This window comes from Mobula birostris, chromosome 7 (assembly GCF_030028105.1).
Source record: "Mobula birostris isolate sMobBir1 chromosome 7, sMobBir1.hap1, whole genome shotgun sequence".
Classification (NCBI taxonomy): Eukaryota; Metazoa; Chordata; class Chondrichthyes; order Myliobatiformes; family Myliobatidae; genus Mobula; species Mobula birostris.
The window spans coordinates 173,510,271-173,528,442 of NC_092376.1; the positions used below are offsets into that span (position 1 = coordinate 173,510,271).

The 18,172-nt window shown below is 44.1% G+C and overlaps 1 protein-coding gene across 10 annotated transcripts in view; it reads left to right on the forward strand.

The window, feature by feature from the left end:
* The window catches only part of flt4 (fms related receptor tyrosine kinase 4), a 264,141-nt gene that overhangs the window by 115,303 nt on the left and 130,666 nt on the right, over positions 1-18,172 (forward strand). For all 10 annotated transcript variants that reach the window (XM_072264095.1, XM_072264102.1, XM_072264100.1 and 7 more), the window contains 3 exons: positions 2,835-3,097; positions 12,068-12,198; positions 13,995-14,163. In XM_072264095.1, coding sequence (XP_072120196.1) covers positions 2,835-3,097; positions 12,068-12,198; positions 13,995-14,163 — 563 coding nt within the window. The remainder of the gene's footprint in view (positions 1-2,834; positions 3,098-12,067; positions 12,199-13,994; positions 14,164-18,172) is intronic.

Sequence of the window (18,172 nt, forward strand, 5' to 3'; positions counted from 1 at the left end):
AGAGAGAGTGAGACTGACACTGCGCAACTCTCCCTCACTTAAATCCAAATCAAGCGCTAGTCTCGACACCATCAGCCGGCTGGTGGTGCAGTGACATCAGTGCCAGGCTCCAGGAGCGAAGGTTCCTGAGTTCGAATCTAGTCGAGTTGCTACCGGGCACGCTTTCCATCGGTGCAGGGTTGAGTGTCGAGCTAGCAACTCGACCTCATAAAAAGTACTAATGGTGTTGAAGTCTTCATCGATGACAATGGACGAACCTTATCCCTACACAGGTGTCCATAGCCTGACAAAGGATGCCCCAGCTTTTGCAAGTCTGTTTGAGACCTCTCAATCTAGAATGCAGGAGGAGGTGAGGTAGTTTCCCAGGTAGGTGAAGACATCAACATTGTTAAGCTGTGTGCCTTCAATCTCAATTCGTGGTTCTGTAGGGTTGGTATGGGGTGTGGGCTGAAGTAGAACTTCTGTCTTCTGCGGGCTGATGGTTAGGCCAAATTTGCTTGCTGCCACAGCGAGCTGCTGCAGGTCCCTTTCAGCATGCGCTGCAAGAGCACAGTCATCTGCAAAGAGGAAGTCTTGTACTATTGCTTCCAGTACTTTGGTCTTGGCCTTGAGGTATCGCAGGTGAAAGAGGCACCCATCAGTCCTGTAGTGAATTGTTATTCCTGCATCCATCTGTGAGAGAGTAGAGAACAGCATCTTGACAAATAGCAAGCTGAGTAAAGTAGGTGCGAGGACACAGCCCTGCTTGACACTGTTAGTTGCAAGGAAGGGGTCAGAGATGCAGCCGTTTTCAATAACCCTGGAATGACCTGACAATGCTGACCAGCCTGGGGGGGGGGGGCGGGGGGGGGCAGCCTAACTTGGTAAGGATGCATCCAAAGGCCTGTGCGACTGACGGTATCAAATGCCTTCGTCAGGTCTTCAAAGAGGATGGAGAGATTCTAGTTCTGTTCCTGGCACTTCTCATGGATCTGTCTAACGGCAAAGATCATGTCCACTGTCCCTATGTTAGATCTGAAACCACATTGGCTCTCTGAGACAGTGTCATAAAGGAAGTGAGAGGTAATCCTGTTCAGTATGATATGAGCCATGATCTTCCCAGCTATGCTCAGGAGAGATGTGCCTCTGTGGTTGTCACAGGATGCCCTCTCCCCCTTGTCCTGTACAGGTGGATAATGTTTGCATCCCTAAAGTCCTGTGATGAACAGACTTTCTACCATGGAGAGGCAGTACAAGAGGAAAAACTATGACAGAATGCAAAGCAAAGTTTTGCAGTTGCAGGGACAGTGCAGTACAGGTAGATAATATAGTACAAGGGACCTACTTGATGAGGTATATTGATAGATCAAGAGTCCATCTCCATCGTAACAAGATATTTCATTATAATTAGAGATAGAGATACAGTATAGTAACAGGTCCTTCTGCCCAATAAGTTTGCGGTGCCCATTGCATCTGTGTGACCAATTAACCCACCAATCCATGCATCTTTGGGATGCGGGAAGAAACCAGAGCACCTGGAGGAAATCCATGTGGTCGCAGGGAGAACATGCAAACTCCTTACAGACTGTGGCAAAAAGTAAACCTGGGTCACTGGTGATGTAATAACATTACGCTAACTGCTACTCAACCGTGCCGCCCAGGTTCTGCTTAAGAGTCTGATGACAGCAGGATAGAGGGTCTCCTTCTGTAGAGTTGTAGAACACTACAGCACAGAAACAGCCCTTCGGCCTAGCTAGTCTGTGCTGGATTGTAATTCTGCCAAGTCCCATTGACCCTCAGCTGGACCATAGCCCTCCATCCCCCTTCCATGTAAGTGCAAGCAAACAGTAAGATGTACTTATCCAAGATTCTCTTAAGTGTTGCGATCAAACCCACATTCACCACTTCTGCTGGCAGTTCGTTCCACATTCTCACCATCCTCTGAGTGAAGAAGCTCCCCCTCAGGCTCTCCTTAAATATTACACCTTTCCCTTTAACCCATGACCTCTAGTTGTAGTCTCACCCAGTCTCCGTGGGAAAAGATTGCTTGCATTTACCCTGTCTATATCCCTCATAATTGTGTTTACCTCCATCAACTCTTCCCTCATTCTCCTATGCTCCAGGGAGAACAGTCCGAACCTATTCAGTCTTTCCTTATAACTCAGGTCCTCTAGCCCTGGCAGCATCCTTGTAAATTCTCTCTGTACTCTTTCAACCTTATTTACATCTTTCCTGCAGGTAGGTGACCAAAACTGCACACAATACTCCAAATTAGGCCTCACCAACATCCCATACAACTTCAACATAACATCCCAACTCCTGTACTCAGTACTTTGACTTAGGAAGGTCAATGTGCCAAAAGCTCTCTTTATGACCCTACCTACCTGTAACATCACTTTCAATGAATTATGGATCTATATTCCCGGATACATCTGTTCTACTGCACTCCTCGGTGCCCTACCACTCACCATGCAAGTCCGACCCTGGTTGGTCCTCCCAAAGTGCAACACCTTGCACTTGCCTGCATTATTTTTCATCTGCCATTTTTCCAGCTGGTCCAGATCCTGCTGCAAGTTTTGATAGTCTTCCTCACTGTCCACTACATCCCCAATCTTGATGTCATCTGAAGATTTGTTGATCCAATTTACTATATTATCACCATATTCTTGATGGAGATCACAAACAACAATAGACCCAGCACTGTGGCCTATTCATCTTTTTGCTATAACTCGGGTTCCATGAGCTCGGTGGTGTGTAATTGTTCACGGCTGCCAGCATCCTCCCAGGACTGACAGTGCCTTTCCCTACCTGTGTTGCCTGGACGCTGATAGCACCTGCTGCTCTCTCTCTTTCAGAGGCCAGATGCCCCTGAGCTGGAATTGGCCAGGAAAGGTCGCAACCACAGAAGAGACAAAGTCACCGTCCCAATGGCTGGAGGAACCTGGAGGACGGACGGTCAGTATTGCGGAGTGTGAAGGAGTAGCCACGCATCAGTACTGCAAGACGTTGACATTAACAAGAGCCCGAGCTAATGACACAGGGTATTACCGCTGCTACTATCACTTTGAACCCATCGTTGACGAGGTTTCAGCTGCCAGCATATACATCTTCGTGAAAGGTAATGTGCTCTTAGTCCTTGCTAGGGGAGGGGGACAGTCAGTTGTCTCTGCAAGGTGATGAACATTTATTCAAGTGTAATATTCAGTAATTATTATTTAATCTTCATAAGTGCAAAGTAACACAGTTTGGGAGACTAATAAAAGGCTCTCACTATGAAAAGGAGGGCTCTAGAGAGAATTGAGGAACTTGATGGACCTTGGTGTAGAAGTTCAGAATCTCTTGTCCTTCCACGACTATGACCTGGAACTTGGTAACCAGTGGTGTTCTGCAGGGATCTGTTCTGGGACCCCTGTTCATTCTGATTTGTATATATGTGGAAGTGGTAGGGTAGGTTAGTAAGTTTGAAGGTTGGTGGGGTTGTGGATAGTGTAGAAGGTTGCAACGGGACATTGACAGGATACAGAGCTGGGCAGAATAAGAGGCAGATGAAGTTCAACCCAAGAAATGTGAAGTGATTCACTTCAGAAGGCTAAATTTGAAGGCAGAATACATGGTTAATGATCCTTTGCAGTGTGGAGGAACGGGGATTTTAGCATCCACATCCATAGATTGCTCAAAATTGCCATGCAAGTTGAAAGGGTTGTTAAGAAGGTGTATGCAGTATTAGCTTTTATTAGTCGGGAGATTGAATTCAAGAGCTGTGAGGTAATGTTGCAGCTTTATAAAATTCTGGTTATACTGTACTTGGAGTACTGTGTTCAGTTCTGGTTGCTTCATTATAGGAAGGATGTGCAAGCTCTCAAGAGGATGTGGAGGAGATTTACCTGGATGCAGCCTGAATTAGAGGGCATGCTATGAGGATAGGTTCAGCAAACCGGGGCTTTTCACTGTGAAGTGAAGGAGGATGAGAGGTGACTTGATAGAGGTATATAAGGTGATAAAGGCATAGATCAAATGGATAGCCAGAGACTTTTAACAGGGTAGAAATAACTAGTACAAAGGGCATAATTTGAAGATGATTGGAGGAAACTATAGGGGGGATGTCAGAGGTAAGTTTCTTTTACACAGAGAGTGGTGGGTGCATGGAATGCCCTGCCAGGAGTGGTGGGAGAGACAAACACATTAGGGACATTTAAGAGACTCTTAGATAGGCACATGGATGATAGAATGGAAGGAAGGGTTAGATTGATTTTCGAGTAGGTTAAAAGGTTGGCACACATCGTGGGTCAAAGGGCCGGTTCTGTCTGGTAGTGTTCTGTGTCCTATGTATGAGTGAACTTGATTCCATGCCTTGTTGCCCAGATCCATGAATGATTCCCACTGAGATTACTGACCAGAGGAGTAACAGCATGAGAAATAATTGGATTCTTTACTGAATAACTGGGTATTGAAGTGGGATTTGGGAATTCTAACACTGGCTGAGGGCAGACGTGTGGAGGTAGAATTTTGTCCAGGATCACTCGTTGGATTTTAGCCCAGACAATATCCTGTTGTTGTTCTGTGGCAGGGATTATCATTCCCCATTCCTGGGCCTGTGATATTTACTGGTGAGATCTAACGGCTTAAAGGGATAAACACAGGGCATTCTGTAGATGCTGGAAATCTTGAGTAATACATACAAAATGCTGGAGGAACGCTGCAGAAGGGAGTTTAAAAGGATGCTATGTTCCGTCCTGGATACCAGATCCCACCTTCAGCTGAAATCTGAGAAGCAAATAAATCCACAGACACAGGAATCTGAAACAAAGGCAGAGATTCTGGCTGACCTCAGCTAGTCAGGCAATAGAGTGAAACAGCACAAGTTCAAGTCTAATTGTCATCCAACCATTCATGAACACCCTAGAATATCGCCAAGTGAAACAGCATTACTTCAGGGCCAAGATGCAGAACACAGTAGCAACAGTCATACTCAGCTGAATGCACATGTACGATAATAGTAAACATACAGTCACGGAAAAATATAATATAGCCCAAGTCCCTGAGAGTCAAGTGCTGAAGATTGATGGTGCATGGATGTTGTCGGCAGGAACAAGCCTGTAGCAGTCTGCTGATGAACACAGCCCAGCTTGTCATTCCTGAGTGAGCACTGGAGGGCAGCACCGAACCAGCAAGGGTGCTGCACCTCACTGTCTCTGGCATCTCTTCTCCTAGGTGGCTGCAGTAAATGACACCATGGTGTGAGGCCTAGTCCTTGCCCCATCCGAGGCCACACAGCCGTTGGTCTCATCACAGAACCAGTGAACCGGACATGCGATATTCTACATTACCAATGTTCAATGGGGTCTTGCGATCATAATAAAAACATCCAAGATAATCACTGGCTGTTACTGCACACCACCTTAAGCCCACCATATCTATGCCTATCTATACCAGCCCTACTTGCCTGCATTAATACTAGATCCCTCCATCTATCTAGATGCCTTTTAAAAGTCGTTACTGTTCATGCTACCACCACCTGCTCTGGCAGCTCATTCCAGAAACCAACAGCTCTTCAGATTTCAGCAATTATTTTGTAGCCGTGTAGACCCCACCACAGGCAAATGTCAAGCAGGCTCTAGATGAACTGAGTAATATGATCAGGAGGCATGAACCAGCACATCCTGATGATTTCCTTATCATTTTGGGGGATTTCAACCAGGCCAGCTTGAAAATAGTCTTGAAATAATTATTACCAGCAAATCACATACAGTACCAGAGGAACCAACACACTGGACTACTGTTACACCACCATCGAGAGAGCTTACCGTGCCATCCCAGGTTCACACTTTGGGAAGTCTGATCACCTAGCTGTACTTCTACTCTCTGAGTATAGGCAGAGACTGAAGACTGCAGCACCAGTAGTGAGGACCCAAAGGTTATGGACAAGGGAAGTGCAGGAGCACTTACAGATCTGTTTTGGATCGGTGGTCCAGATTGTATTCAGGGATTCATCTTCGAGTCTGAATGAGTAAGTCGCAGCTGTCACTGACTTTATTAAAACGTGTGGATAAGGTTGCTGTATGTACCCAAATCAAAAACAGTGGATGAGCCAGAAAGTTTGTAGTCAGCTGAGGGCTAGAGCTATGGCATTCAAGTCTGGCGACACAGATCTGTACAAGAAAACCAGGTGTGACATGCGGAGGTTGGAGGCGACATTGGGGGCACATCAACTCTGGCAGGGTTTGCAGGCCATTCCATCCTACGAAGCAAAACCCAATATCATGAATGGTGGTGATGTTTCACTCGCAGACAAGCTCAATGCCCTTATATGCTCGCTTTGAAAGGGAGAATAAAACCACAGCTATGAGGATCCCTGCAGCACCCCGTGATCCTGTGATCTCTGTCTCGGAGGCTGTTGTCAGGCTGTCTTTTTAGAGAGTGAAAGCTCGTAAGGCAACAGGCCCCAATGGGGTACCCAGTAAGGCTCTTAAAACCTGTTCCAAGCAACTGGCAGGGGTGTTCAAAAACATTTTCAATTTCCCATTGCTACAGTCGGAAGTTCCCACCTGCTTCAAAAGGGCAACAATTATACCAGTGCCCAAGAAGAGTAGGGTGAGCTATTTTAACAACTATCGACCAGCAGTACTCAACTCTGCAGTGATGAAGTGCTTTGAGAGCTTGGTTATGGCTAGAATCAGCTCCTGCCTCAGCAAGGACCTGGACCCACTGCAATTTGCCTATTGCCACAATAGGTCTAAGGCAGACATGATCTCACTGGCTCTCCATGTGGCCTTGGATCACCTGGACAATACAAATACCAATGTCAGGATGTTGTTTATTGACTACAGCTCAACGTTTATCACTATCATTCCTGCAGTTCTGATTGAAAAGCTCCAGAATTTGGGCCTCTGTACTTCCCTCTGCAACTGGATCCTCGACTTCCTAACACTGGCAATCAATAAGACAATCAACAATGGCAATCAATAAGACAATCAACAATGGCACACCTCAGGGAGGTGTGCTTAGCCTACTGCTGTGATCTCTCTACACCCATGACTGTGTGGCTAGGCGCAGTTCAAATGCCATCTATAAATTTACTGAGGATTGTTGGCAGAATCTCAGATGGTGACAAGAGGGTGTACAGGAGCGAGATATTCCAACCAGTGGAGTGGTGTCACAGTAACAACCTTGCAGTCTATGTCAGTAAGACCATTGAACTGATTGTGGACTTCAGGAAGGGTAAAACGAGAGAACACACATCAGTCCTCATAGAGGGATCAGAAGGGAAGAGAGTGAACAATTTCAAGTTCCTGGGTATCAATATCTCTGAGGATCTAACCTGGACCCAACATATCAATACAGCTACAAAGAAGGCACTGCAGCAGCAGTATTTCATGAAGACCCCGAGGAGATTTGGTAGGTCAACTAAAACGCTCACAAATTTCTACAGATGTATCGTGGAGAGCATTCTGACTGGTTACATCATAATCTGGTGTGGGGATCAAAATAAGCTGCAGGGAGTTGTAAAATTAGTCAGCTCCATCGTGGACACTAGCCTCCATAGTATCCGGGACGTCTTCAAGGAGCGGTGCCCTAAGAAAGGCGGTGTCATCATTAAGGACCTCCATCGCCCAGGACATGCCCTCTTCTCATTGCGACCATCAGGAAGGAAGGAAGGAGGTACAGAAACCTGAAGACACACACTCAGTGAATCAGGAACAGCTTCTTCCCTTCTGCCATCAGATTTCTGAATGGTCATTGAACCCATGTACACTATCTCACTACTTTTTGTTTCCTTTTTTACAATACTTACTTAATTTCACTAATATATATATTTTACTGTAATTCAGTTTTTTCCTCTCTATCGTGTATTGCATTGTGCTGCTGTCGCAAAGTTAATAAATTTCACAACATATGCTGGTGATATTAAGTCTGATTCTGATTCTCTTTGTGTGAAGAATTTCAAAGTTCGAAAAAGTTCTGAGTTCACAGTAAGTATATTACGCATATATTGCCATATACTACACATTTTCTTGCAGGCATTTACAGGAAAACAAAGAAAGACAATAGTAGTGCAATCACTTGAGTGGTTCTTCTGAGAGGTTGTCTATTGGTGGGTCCCCTGGCAGCTATAGAGGCCGAACTGGGATCCATTTATTCTAGTGCAGTGTGTGCAAGAATAAGACCTGGCTGTGGATAGTGGTTGAGTCTTTTGGTTATTCAGTCTCCTTTCGCAGCTGACACTTGTTTTCATGTAGCACAGCTCTTTCTTGAACAGATTTCCTCCAGGTGCATCTACAGACCTGAGTTATCGTCGTGGCTATCCCTCGAGGTCGAGGATGATGGTCTTCGTTCTGTTGATCTACTTATGGGCTCTCAAGTGGCACTCATCTATAGACCTGAGTTATGAGAGAAGATTGAATAAGTTTCAATCTTATTCAAAGATTGGATAGGTTGGGTGAGTGGGTGAATTCATGGCAGATGCAATTTAATGTGGATAAATGTGAGGTTATCCACTTTGGTGGCAAGAACAGGAAAACAGATTATTATCTGAATGGTGGCCGATTAGGAAAAGGGGAGGTGCAACAAGACCTGGGTGTCATTATACACCAGTCATTGAAAGTGGGCATGCAGGTACAGCAGGCAGTGAAAAAGGCGAATGGTATGCTGGCATTCATAGTAAGAGGATTCGAGTACAGGAGCAGGGAGGTATTACTGCAGTTGTACAAGGCCTTGGTGAGACCACACCTGGAGTATTATGTGCTGTTTTAGTCCCCTAATCTGAGGAAAGACATTCTTGCCATAGAGGGAGTACAAAGAAGGTTCACCAGATTGATTCCTGGGATGGCAGGACTTTCATATAATGAAAGTCTGGATCGACTAGGCTTATACTCACTGGAATTTAGAAGATTGAGGGGGGATCTTATTGAAACATATAAAATTCTAAAGGGATTGGACAGGCTAGATGCAGGAAGATTGTTCCCGATGTTGGGGAAGTCCAGAACGTGGGGTCACAGTTTAAGGATAAAGGGGAAGCCTTTTAGGACCGAGGTGAGGAAAAACTTCTTCACACAGAGAATGGTGAATCTGTGGAATTCTCTGCCACAGGAAACAGTTGAGGCCAGTTCATTGGCGATATTTAAGAGGGAGTTAGATATGGCCCTTGTGGCTAAAGGGATCGGGGGTATGGAGAGAAGGCAGGTGCAGGGTTCTGAGTTGGATGATCAGCTATGATCATACTGAATGGTGGTGCAGGCTCGAAGGGCCAAATGGCCTACTCCGGCACCTATTTTCTATGTTTCTAAGTTAGGACTTTATTCCTTAGATCGTAGAAGATTGAGAGGAGGTTTGATAGAGGTATGCAAAATTATGAGGGATATAGATATGGTAAATGTGGCAGGCTTTTTCCATTGGGGTTGCGTGGGACTATAACCAGAGGTTATGGGTTAAGGGTGAAAGGTAAAAAGTTTAAAAGGAACCTGAAGGGAAACTTCTTCACTCAGAGGGTCATAGGAATGTGGAATGAGCTGCTCGTGCAAGTGGTGCATGCACACTCGAATTCGATGTTTAAGAGAAGTTTGGATAGGTACATGGATGGTAGGGGTATGGATGGTTATGCCCCAGTGCAGGTCGATTGAAGAAGGCAGTTTAAATAGTTTGACAGGAAAAGTTTGAAAGTTTGAAGTTAATAACTCATCGGGGTGATTGATAAGTTTGTGGCCTATGGTAGATGGAGATGAGTTATTAACTCAAACTTTCTGCATAATCACTCAAAGCATTGAACTGCATGTGCATGTAACGAGAGCTGTATAACTCATCTCCTACCTTAGGCTACGAACTTATCAATCACCCCTGCTGTGGATACTTTCTGGAGGTCCAAGATCTGTATGCTCCATGACCACTGGACTAAGTGTGTAAACGTAGGAGGGGACTATGCTGAAAAATAAATGTGCTAGGTTTTCTAAAACTGACTACTTCTACCTTAGGCCACGAACTTATCAATCAGTCCTCGTATTACCTCATCTTCAATGTCAAGCAACTGAACCTTCCTGACCAACCTCCCATGCAGGACCTTGTCAAATGCCTTGCTAAAATCCAAGTAGACAGCATCCACTTCCTTGTCTTCATCTACATTCCTGGTAACTTCTCTGAAAAACTCTACAAGATTGGTTAGACACGACCTACCATGCTCAAAGCCGTGCTGACTGTCCTTAATCAGTCCTTTTCTATTCAAATACTCAAATATTTGTTCCATTAGGATACCTTCCAATAACTTTCCCACTATTGATGTCAGGCTCAGCAGCCTATAATTTCATGGTTTATGTTTAGAGCCTTTCTTAAATAGTGAAACAAAATTAGCAATCCTCCAATCCTCTGCTACCTCCCTTGTCACTAAGGATGATTTAAGTATCTCTGCTGGGGTCCCACCTATTTCTGCACAGACCTTCCATAAGGTCCAAGGGAACACCTTGTCAGGCCCTGGCGATGTATCCACTTTGGCTTGCCTCAGAACAGCTAACACCATCTCCTTTTCTTATCTGTATAGGATTCATGAAGGTGATGCTGTTTTGCCTCACTTCTATAGACTCTGTGTCTGTCTTCTGAGTAAATACAGATGCAAAAAAATTATTTAAGAGCTTCCCCCATCTGTTTTGGCTCCACACATGGAATGCCATTGTGGTCTTCCAGAGGAACAATTTTGTCCCTTTCACCCCCTTTGCTCTTAACATATGTGTAGAATCCCTTAGGATTCTCCTTCAGCTTCTCTGTTAGGGCAGCTTCATGCCTCTTAGCCCTCCTGATTTCTTTCTTCATTGTTCTCTTGCATTACTGATACTCCAAAGCACCTCTTTTGTTCCTATTGGCCTATTCCTGCTATGCACCTCCTTTTTTTTTCTATACCAGGGCCTAAACATCTTTTGGAAACGGAGGTTCCCTACACTTGTTTTCTTTACCTTTTATTCTGACAGGGACATCCAAGCTTTGTACTCTCACAATATCACTTTTGAAGACCTCCCACTTAACCAAGTACACCTGTGCCCGAAAACAGCCTGTCTCAATCCACACTTGCCAGATCCTTTCTGATACCATCAAAATTGGCCTTTCTCCAACTTAGAATTTCAACCTTGGTCCAGACCTATATTTTTGCAGACCTACTTTGAAACTAATGGCATTGTGATCACTGAATGCAAAGTGTTCCCCTGCACAAATTTCTGTCACCTGCTCTGTTTCATCCCCTAATAGCAGATCCAGTATCACACACTTTCATTGGGACTTCTGTGTACTGATTAAGGAAACTTTGAACACATTTGACAAACTGTATCCCAGCTAATCCTTATTATGGGGTCCCAGTCAATACATGGAAAGTTAAAATCACCTACTGTGGCAACCTCAAACACGAGAAAATCTGCAAACACTGGAAATACAAGATAACATACACAAAATGCTGGAAGAACTCAGCAGGTCAGGCAGCATCTGTGGAAAGTAATAAACAGCCAACTTATTGGGCTGAAACTCTGAATCAGGGCTAGGGAAAAAGATGAGAAGTCAGAGTAAGAAGGTGGGGGAGGCAAAGAAGAAATTCAAGGTGTTAGGTGAGAGGTGAAATGGGGAGGGGTGAAGTAAAGTGCTAGGAAGTTGATTGATGAAAGAGATAAAGGGCTGGAGGATAGGGAATTGGACGGAGGGTAGAAGACCATGAAAGAAAGGGAAGGGGGAAGAGCAGCAGACGGGACTGATGGGTAGCAAACACGATGAGCTGAGTGGCCTAATTCTGCTCCAGTGTCTTGTGGTCTTATGGACTCTGTTATTTCTGTTATAGGGCTGTAGGTAGTGTAGTGGTTAGCATCAAACTTCACAGAGCCAATAATGCTGTAAGGAATTAGTATGTTCTCCCCATGACTGTGTGGGTTTCCTCCCACATTCCAAAGACATGCAGATAAGATTAGTTAGTTGTGGGCCTGCTATGCTGGTACCAGAAGCAGCGTGACACATGTGGGCTGCCCCAGCACATCTTCAATGCAAACAGTGCATTTCACTGTATGTTTTGTTATTTCGATGTACATGCAACAAATAAACCTCATCTTGAGATTTTTATCTGTATTTCCAGATCCGCAGAACCCTTTCCTCAGCTCGTCACCCAATGGGACCCAGCAACCTCAGGTGTTGACTGTCAACAGCTCACTGGTCACTGTTCCGTGCCTCGTGTCTATCCCAACCCTCAATGTCACTCTGCGGGAGGTGAGTCATCACTAATCACTAACGTTCGAGAAATTAGTTGTCTCGTGGCGGCAGTATAGTGCAAAACATAACAACCATTACTATAAGTAAAAATAAAAGATTTTTTTTAAAAAGTGCAAAACGAGAACACAGTCGTGGGGTAGTGCCCATGGGTTCATTTCCCGTTCAGAAATCTGATGGTGGAAGGGAGGAAGCTGTCCCTGAAACACTGAGCGTGGGTCTTTAGGCTCCTGTACCACCTCCTTGATGGTAGCAGTGAGGAGTGGGCGTGTTCTGGATGGTGAACGTCCTTCATGATGGATTCTGCCTTTCTGAGGCATTGGCTTTTGAAGCTGTCTTCGATAATTTATCTTCACTATCAGATCTTTTCTAATTTACTCCCTGCAAGAGGCAGAATGGTGGTGTAACAGTTAGCGTAACAGTTAACGTAACACTATTAGTGCCAGAGACCTGGGTTTTATTCCTGTCGCTGAGTTTGTACGTTCTTCCTGACTGTGCGAGTTTCCTCTGGGTGCTCCAGTTTCCTCCCACATTGCAAAATATACGTGTCAGTAGGTTAATTGGCCACATGAATGTACTTGGGTGGTGTGGGCTCATTGGACCTGTTACTGTGCTGTATCTCTAAATTTAAAAAAAAGGTCCACAACAACAGGAAACTTGCTGTAGGAACAGTGGGCCAAGCAGCGTCTGTGTGTGCAGAAAGGAGCCGTCAATTGATCAGGAGTCATGATGTAGCATTTTGACCTGAAATGTTGACAATTCCTTTCCCCTCCGCAGACGGCAGATTGTGTGTTGCTCTGGATTCCAACATCCGCAGCCTCTCATTCAAAATTCAAAGTAAATTTATACTGCATGTTACCATATACAACCTTGAAATTCATTTTCTTGCAGGTATTTACAGGAAAATAAAGAGATACAATAAAATTCACATAAAACTATACCTATCAAAGACTGATCAATATGTAAAAGAAGACAAGTAGTCCTCTTTTTAAATTTTTTTTAAGAAGTGAATAAATAATACTGAGAACAAGAATTATAGAGTCCTTGAAAGCAACCCTATAGCTTATGGAATCAGTTCAGAGTTGAGGTGAGTGAGTTTGTCCATGCTGGTTCAGAAGCCTGATGGTTGAAGGGTAATAACTGTTCTTGAACCTGATGGTGTAGGACCTAGGGCTCCTGTACCTCATGCCTGATGGCAGTAGTGAGAAGAGAGCGTGACCTGGATGGCAATGGTACTTTATGATGGTTGCTCCTTTCTTGTGCCAGCACTCCTTGTAGATGTGTTCATTAGTGGGGAGGGCTTTACCTGTGATGGACTGGTGTTTTCCTATCAGACCACATGATACAACCAGTCAGTATATTCTCCACTGTGCATCTGTAGGAGTTTGTGAATGTTTTTAAGTTCAAGTTTATTGTCATCTGACTGTACATATATACAACCAAATGAAACAATGTTCTTCTGGACCACTGTGTACCCACAAAACATATATCACATATAGCTGTAAACCGAAATATTAGCATCTATAAGTTAGTAGAATATAATTCAAAATGCATGCATTGCACAGCACGTTTCTTTATGGTCAGCAGTGTTTTTCAGTTATAGAAAAGATGACCAGGACAAGAAATTTCACCATTGATTGGAGTCGGAGGGGCCACTGCGACCCCATGTGTACTGCCATCTTGAACTCAAGTAGTTTTAGATGACATGCCAAATCTGCTGGATTATTGTGTCTCCAATAATCCAGACAATCTATGTGGCTGACCTTCTAATCAGTTCTGTTTTTGCTCACTCCTAGGGATTAACCAAATCTGTCATTTATCCCAATGAACCCAACGTGATATGGGACAATAAACGAGGAATGATTGTTCCCAGGAAGAGGCTTGAAAACTTGCTTTACATAACTTGTGAATGTGTCATCGGTGACCGAGTCTTTTCGTCTGCAAGTTACCTCATCCACGTCATAGGTAAAACTCTTCTTACTTGCCTGCTTTTCACCAGGTATAAAATAATTTCTCTAACTTCTGGCAATTTTCCCTCCCCCTTCCTTCTTCTTCATTTCCCCACGTGGCCTCCTCACCTCTTCTCCTCATCTCCCCCAGTGCTCCTCCTTCCGTTCCTCGCATGGCCCACTTTCCGCTCCTATCGGATTCCTTTTTTTTCAGTCCTTTGCCCTTTTCACTTACCCTCTCCCAGCTTCTTACTTCATCCCCCCTTGCCCACCCACCTAGTCTCTGCTATCACCTTCTAGTTAATCCTTCCCCTCCCCTCACCTTATTCTGGTACAGTATCTTCTCCCTTCCTTTCCAATCCTGATGAAGGGTCTCAGCCTGAAACATTGACTGTTTATTCATTTCCATAGATGCTACCGGACCTGCTGAGTTTTTTCAGCATTTTGTGTGTTGCTCTGGATTACTAGCATCTACAGAATATCTGGTGTTTACAAATGCTGCCTGACCTGCTGAGTTCCTCCAGCATTTTGTGTGGGTTAGTCTGAGTTTATAGTATGTACAAGATCTCCTGTGTTTATAAAATACTCTGACCTTGTGCATCTTTCCTTCGCAACTCTCACTTGCTGGGTGGGAGCCTAGTGGTGGTCTTTAGTAGAGGGCTTTGACCTGCCTCTGAGCACTCTCCTCTGCTCTGAAAGCAAGGGGAGAGAACCACTGGTCAATCTCACAGCTGTGACAGGTGTAAGAATGAGGGACAGAGGACAAGGAAGAAGCAGGTCCCTCTCAGGTTGTGGGACCGTGAGGTGCCAACGTTTTCCTATGTAGCTCAGATCAGTTTTATTGTCACTTACATGCATTATGTCATCAAATTTGCTGTTTCGTGACATCAATACAGTGCAATCCATAAACAGTACTATAAATTGCAATAAGAAATATATATTAACAAATTAAATAAGTAGGGCAAAAAGAGAGCAAAAAATAATGAGGTAGTGTTCATGGGCCCTTGGACCTTCAGAAATCTGATAGCAGCGGGGAAGAAGCTGTTCTTGAAATATTGAGTGTGTGTCTTCAGGTTCCTGTACCTCTTCTCTGATGTTAGTAATGAGAAGGTCGCATGCCCTGGTTGGTGAAGGTCCTTTATTTTGGATGCTGCCTTCTTGAGACATCACCTTTTGAAGATGTCCTTGATGTTGGGGTGGCTACATCTTCAACAGAATCAATTAATCACAACTGTAGTTTCACTACTCCGCTCTGTTCTAGAGCTGTACTCTTCACGGGAGCACAGTCGTTATTACTGATTAACTGGACTCCGACTACTTACATTTGTAAAAGATGGCCTATGTGAAAACATCACTCCCAATCACTTGCCAATTAACAAACTTCAAAAGTACATTGGCACTATTCACCTGGACTTGGTCTGTTGGAAGAAATGCTCTGCCCCTATATTATTTAGTTGTCTTCTCTTTGAGCTGTGGCTATGGAGTCATTAGCCAGAGTAACAAAGGTTTTGCCATTTCTGCTTGGGAACGTACCTGTGAGCAGAGATGCCGTGATGGTCTGTCAGGTCTAGCTATACAGTGGGGTGTCATTGGAGATTAGGTGTCATCTCGGAAATTATTTATTTATTACTGCATCGCCCAGCAACCCACCTATTTAACCCTAGCCTAATGACAGGACAATTTACAATGACCAATTAACCTACTAACTTGTACATCCTTGGATATAGGAGGAAACCAGAGCACCCAGAGGAAATCCAAGAGCTCATAGGAAGAATGTACCAACTTCTTACAGAGGATGCTGGAATTGAACTTCGAACTCTGATGCCCTAAGGTGCAATAGTGTTGTGTTAACCGCTGCCCTACTGTGGCGCCCATGGGTGATAATGACACAGTAATTGGTGGAACCTAGCCTCAGAACATCTGCTCCTATTTAGATGTTCTGGTCTGGCTGCTGAATCAGTCTCATCCAATTATGTGCAGCTTTTTCTTTGCAGAGGTTGTGATGGTGATGTACACAAGGGATGTGCATCTCAAGGCTGTACGGTTCGAAGTTCAAAGTAACTTTATTATCAAAGTGCATATACTGTATGTCATTGTATACAACCCTGAGATTCGTTTTCTAGTGGGCAATCACAGTAAGTACAAGAAACACAATGGAATCAATGAAAGGCCACACCCAACAGGACGGACAACAACCAATGTGCATAAAAACAGCAAACTCTGCAAATACAAAGAGCATTTCTGATTTTGATAAGATTCATATAATTTTCTTGCAATTAAAGATTGACATCATTAAACTTTGCAAATAATTCTGACAAATAAGCACTGTAATGCCAGATTTCTTGGGTTGATTATTGAATGAAGCTTTCGAGTCGTCAAAGGATCTTTTCACAGTTTCAGAAAGTGCAGTTCCTTTCAAGAGCCATCTGACTTCTGTGTACAACAGCAAGCATTCCAACTGTTCATAGAGTCACAGGGGAGTACAGCACAAAAACAGGCTCTTCGGCACATCTAGTCTGTACCCAAGCCACTTAAACTGCCTACTCGCATTGACCCGCACTGGGACCATAGCCCTTCATACCCCTCCTATCCATGGACCTATGCAAACTTCTCTTAAAACGTTGAAATTGAGCTCGTATGCACCACTTGTGCTGGCAGCTCGTTCCACACAACCCTCTGAGTGAAGAAGTTTTCTCTTAAATTTCTCACCTTTTATCTTTAACCCATGACCTCTGGTTGTAGCCCCACTTAATCTCAGTGGAAAAAGCCTGCTTGTATTTACCCTATCTATACTACTCATAATTTTGTTAACCTCTACCAAATTTTCTCTCAATCTGCATTCTAAAGAATACAATCCTAACCTATTCAATTTTTCCTCATAGCTCAGGTCTTCCAGACCCAGCAACATCCTTGTAAATTTTCTGTGTACTCTTTCAACCTTATTTACATCTTTCCTGTAGATAGATGACCAAAACTGTATGCAATACTCCAAATTAAGCCTCACCAATGTCTTACACTTCTTCAGCATACTGTAACATCCCATCCCACGTACTCAACGTTTATAAAGGCCAATGTGCCAAAAACTTTCTTTACGACCCTACCTACCTGTGGCGCCACTTTCAATTAATTTCAGACCTGTATTCCCAGATCTCTTTGTTCTACCATACTTCTCCAGTGCCCTACCGTTCACTGTGTAAGATCTACCCTGGCTGATCCTAACAAAGTGCTAAACCTCACACTTTGCTACATTAAATTCCCTCTACCATTTTTCAGTTCATTTTTCCAGCTGATGCAGATCTCTCTGCAAGCCATGATAGTTTCCTCACTGTTCACTACACCTCCAATCTTGGGTGTCATCTGCAAATTTGCTGATCCAGTTGTCCATGTTATCATCCGATCTCTGACACAGGCTTCCAGTCAGAGAGGCAACCTTCTCCTACCACTGTCTGGCTTCTCCCACAAAGTCTATGTTTAATCCAATTTACTACCTCATCCAGAATGCCGACTGTCTGAACCTTCATAACTAGCCTCCCTTGTGGGATCTTGCCAAATGCTTTACTGAAGTCCATGTAGAAAACATCCACTGCTTTGCCTTCATCCTCTTTTCCTGGTAACTTCCTCAAAAACCTCTATAAAATTGGTTAGACATGACTTGCTACTCCCGAAGCCATGCTGGCTATCCTTAATCAGTTCATGTCTATCCAAATACTTATATGTCCAGTTCCTTAGTATACCTTCCATTAACTTTCCCATAACTGGTGTCAGACTCACTGGCCTATAATTTCCTGGTTTATGTTTAGAGTGTTTTTTAAACAGTGGAACAATATTGACTACCCTACAATCCTCTTTTACCTCTCCAGTCACTAAGGATGATATAAATATCTCTGTTAGGGCCCCAGTAGTTTACACACTTGCCTCCCGTAGGTTCCGAGGGAACACCTTGTCAGGCTGTGGGGATTTATCTTGATTTGCCCCAGGATAGCAAACACCACCTCCTCTGTAATCTGTACAGGGTCCAAGCAGTT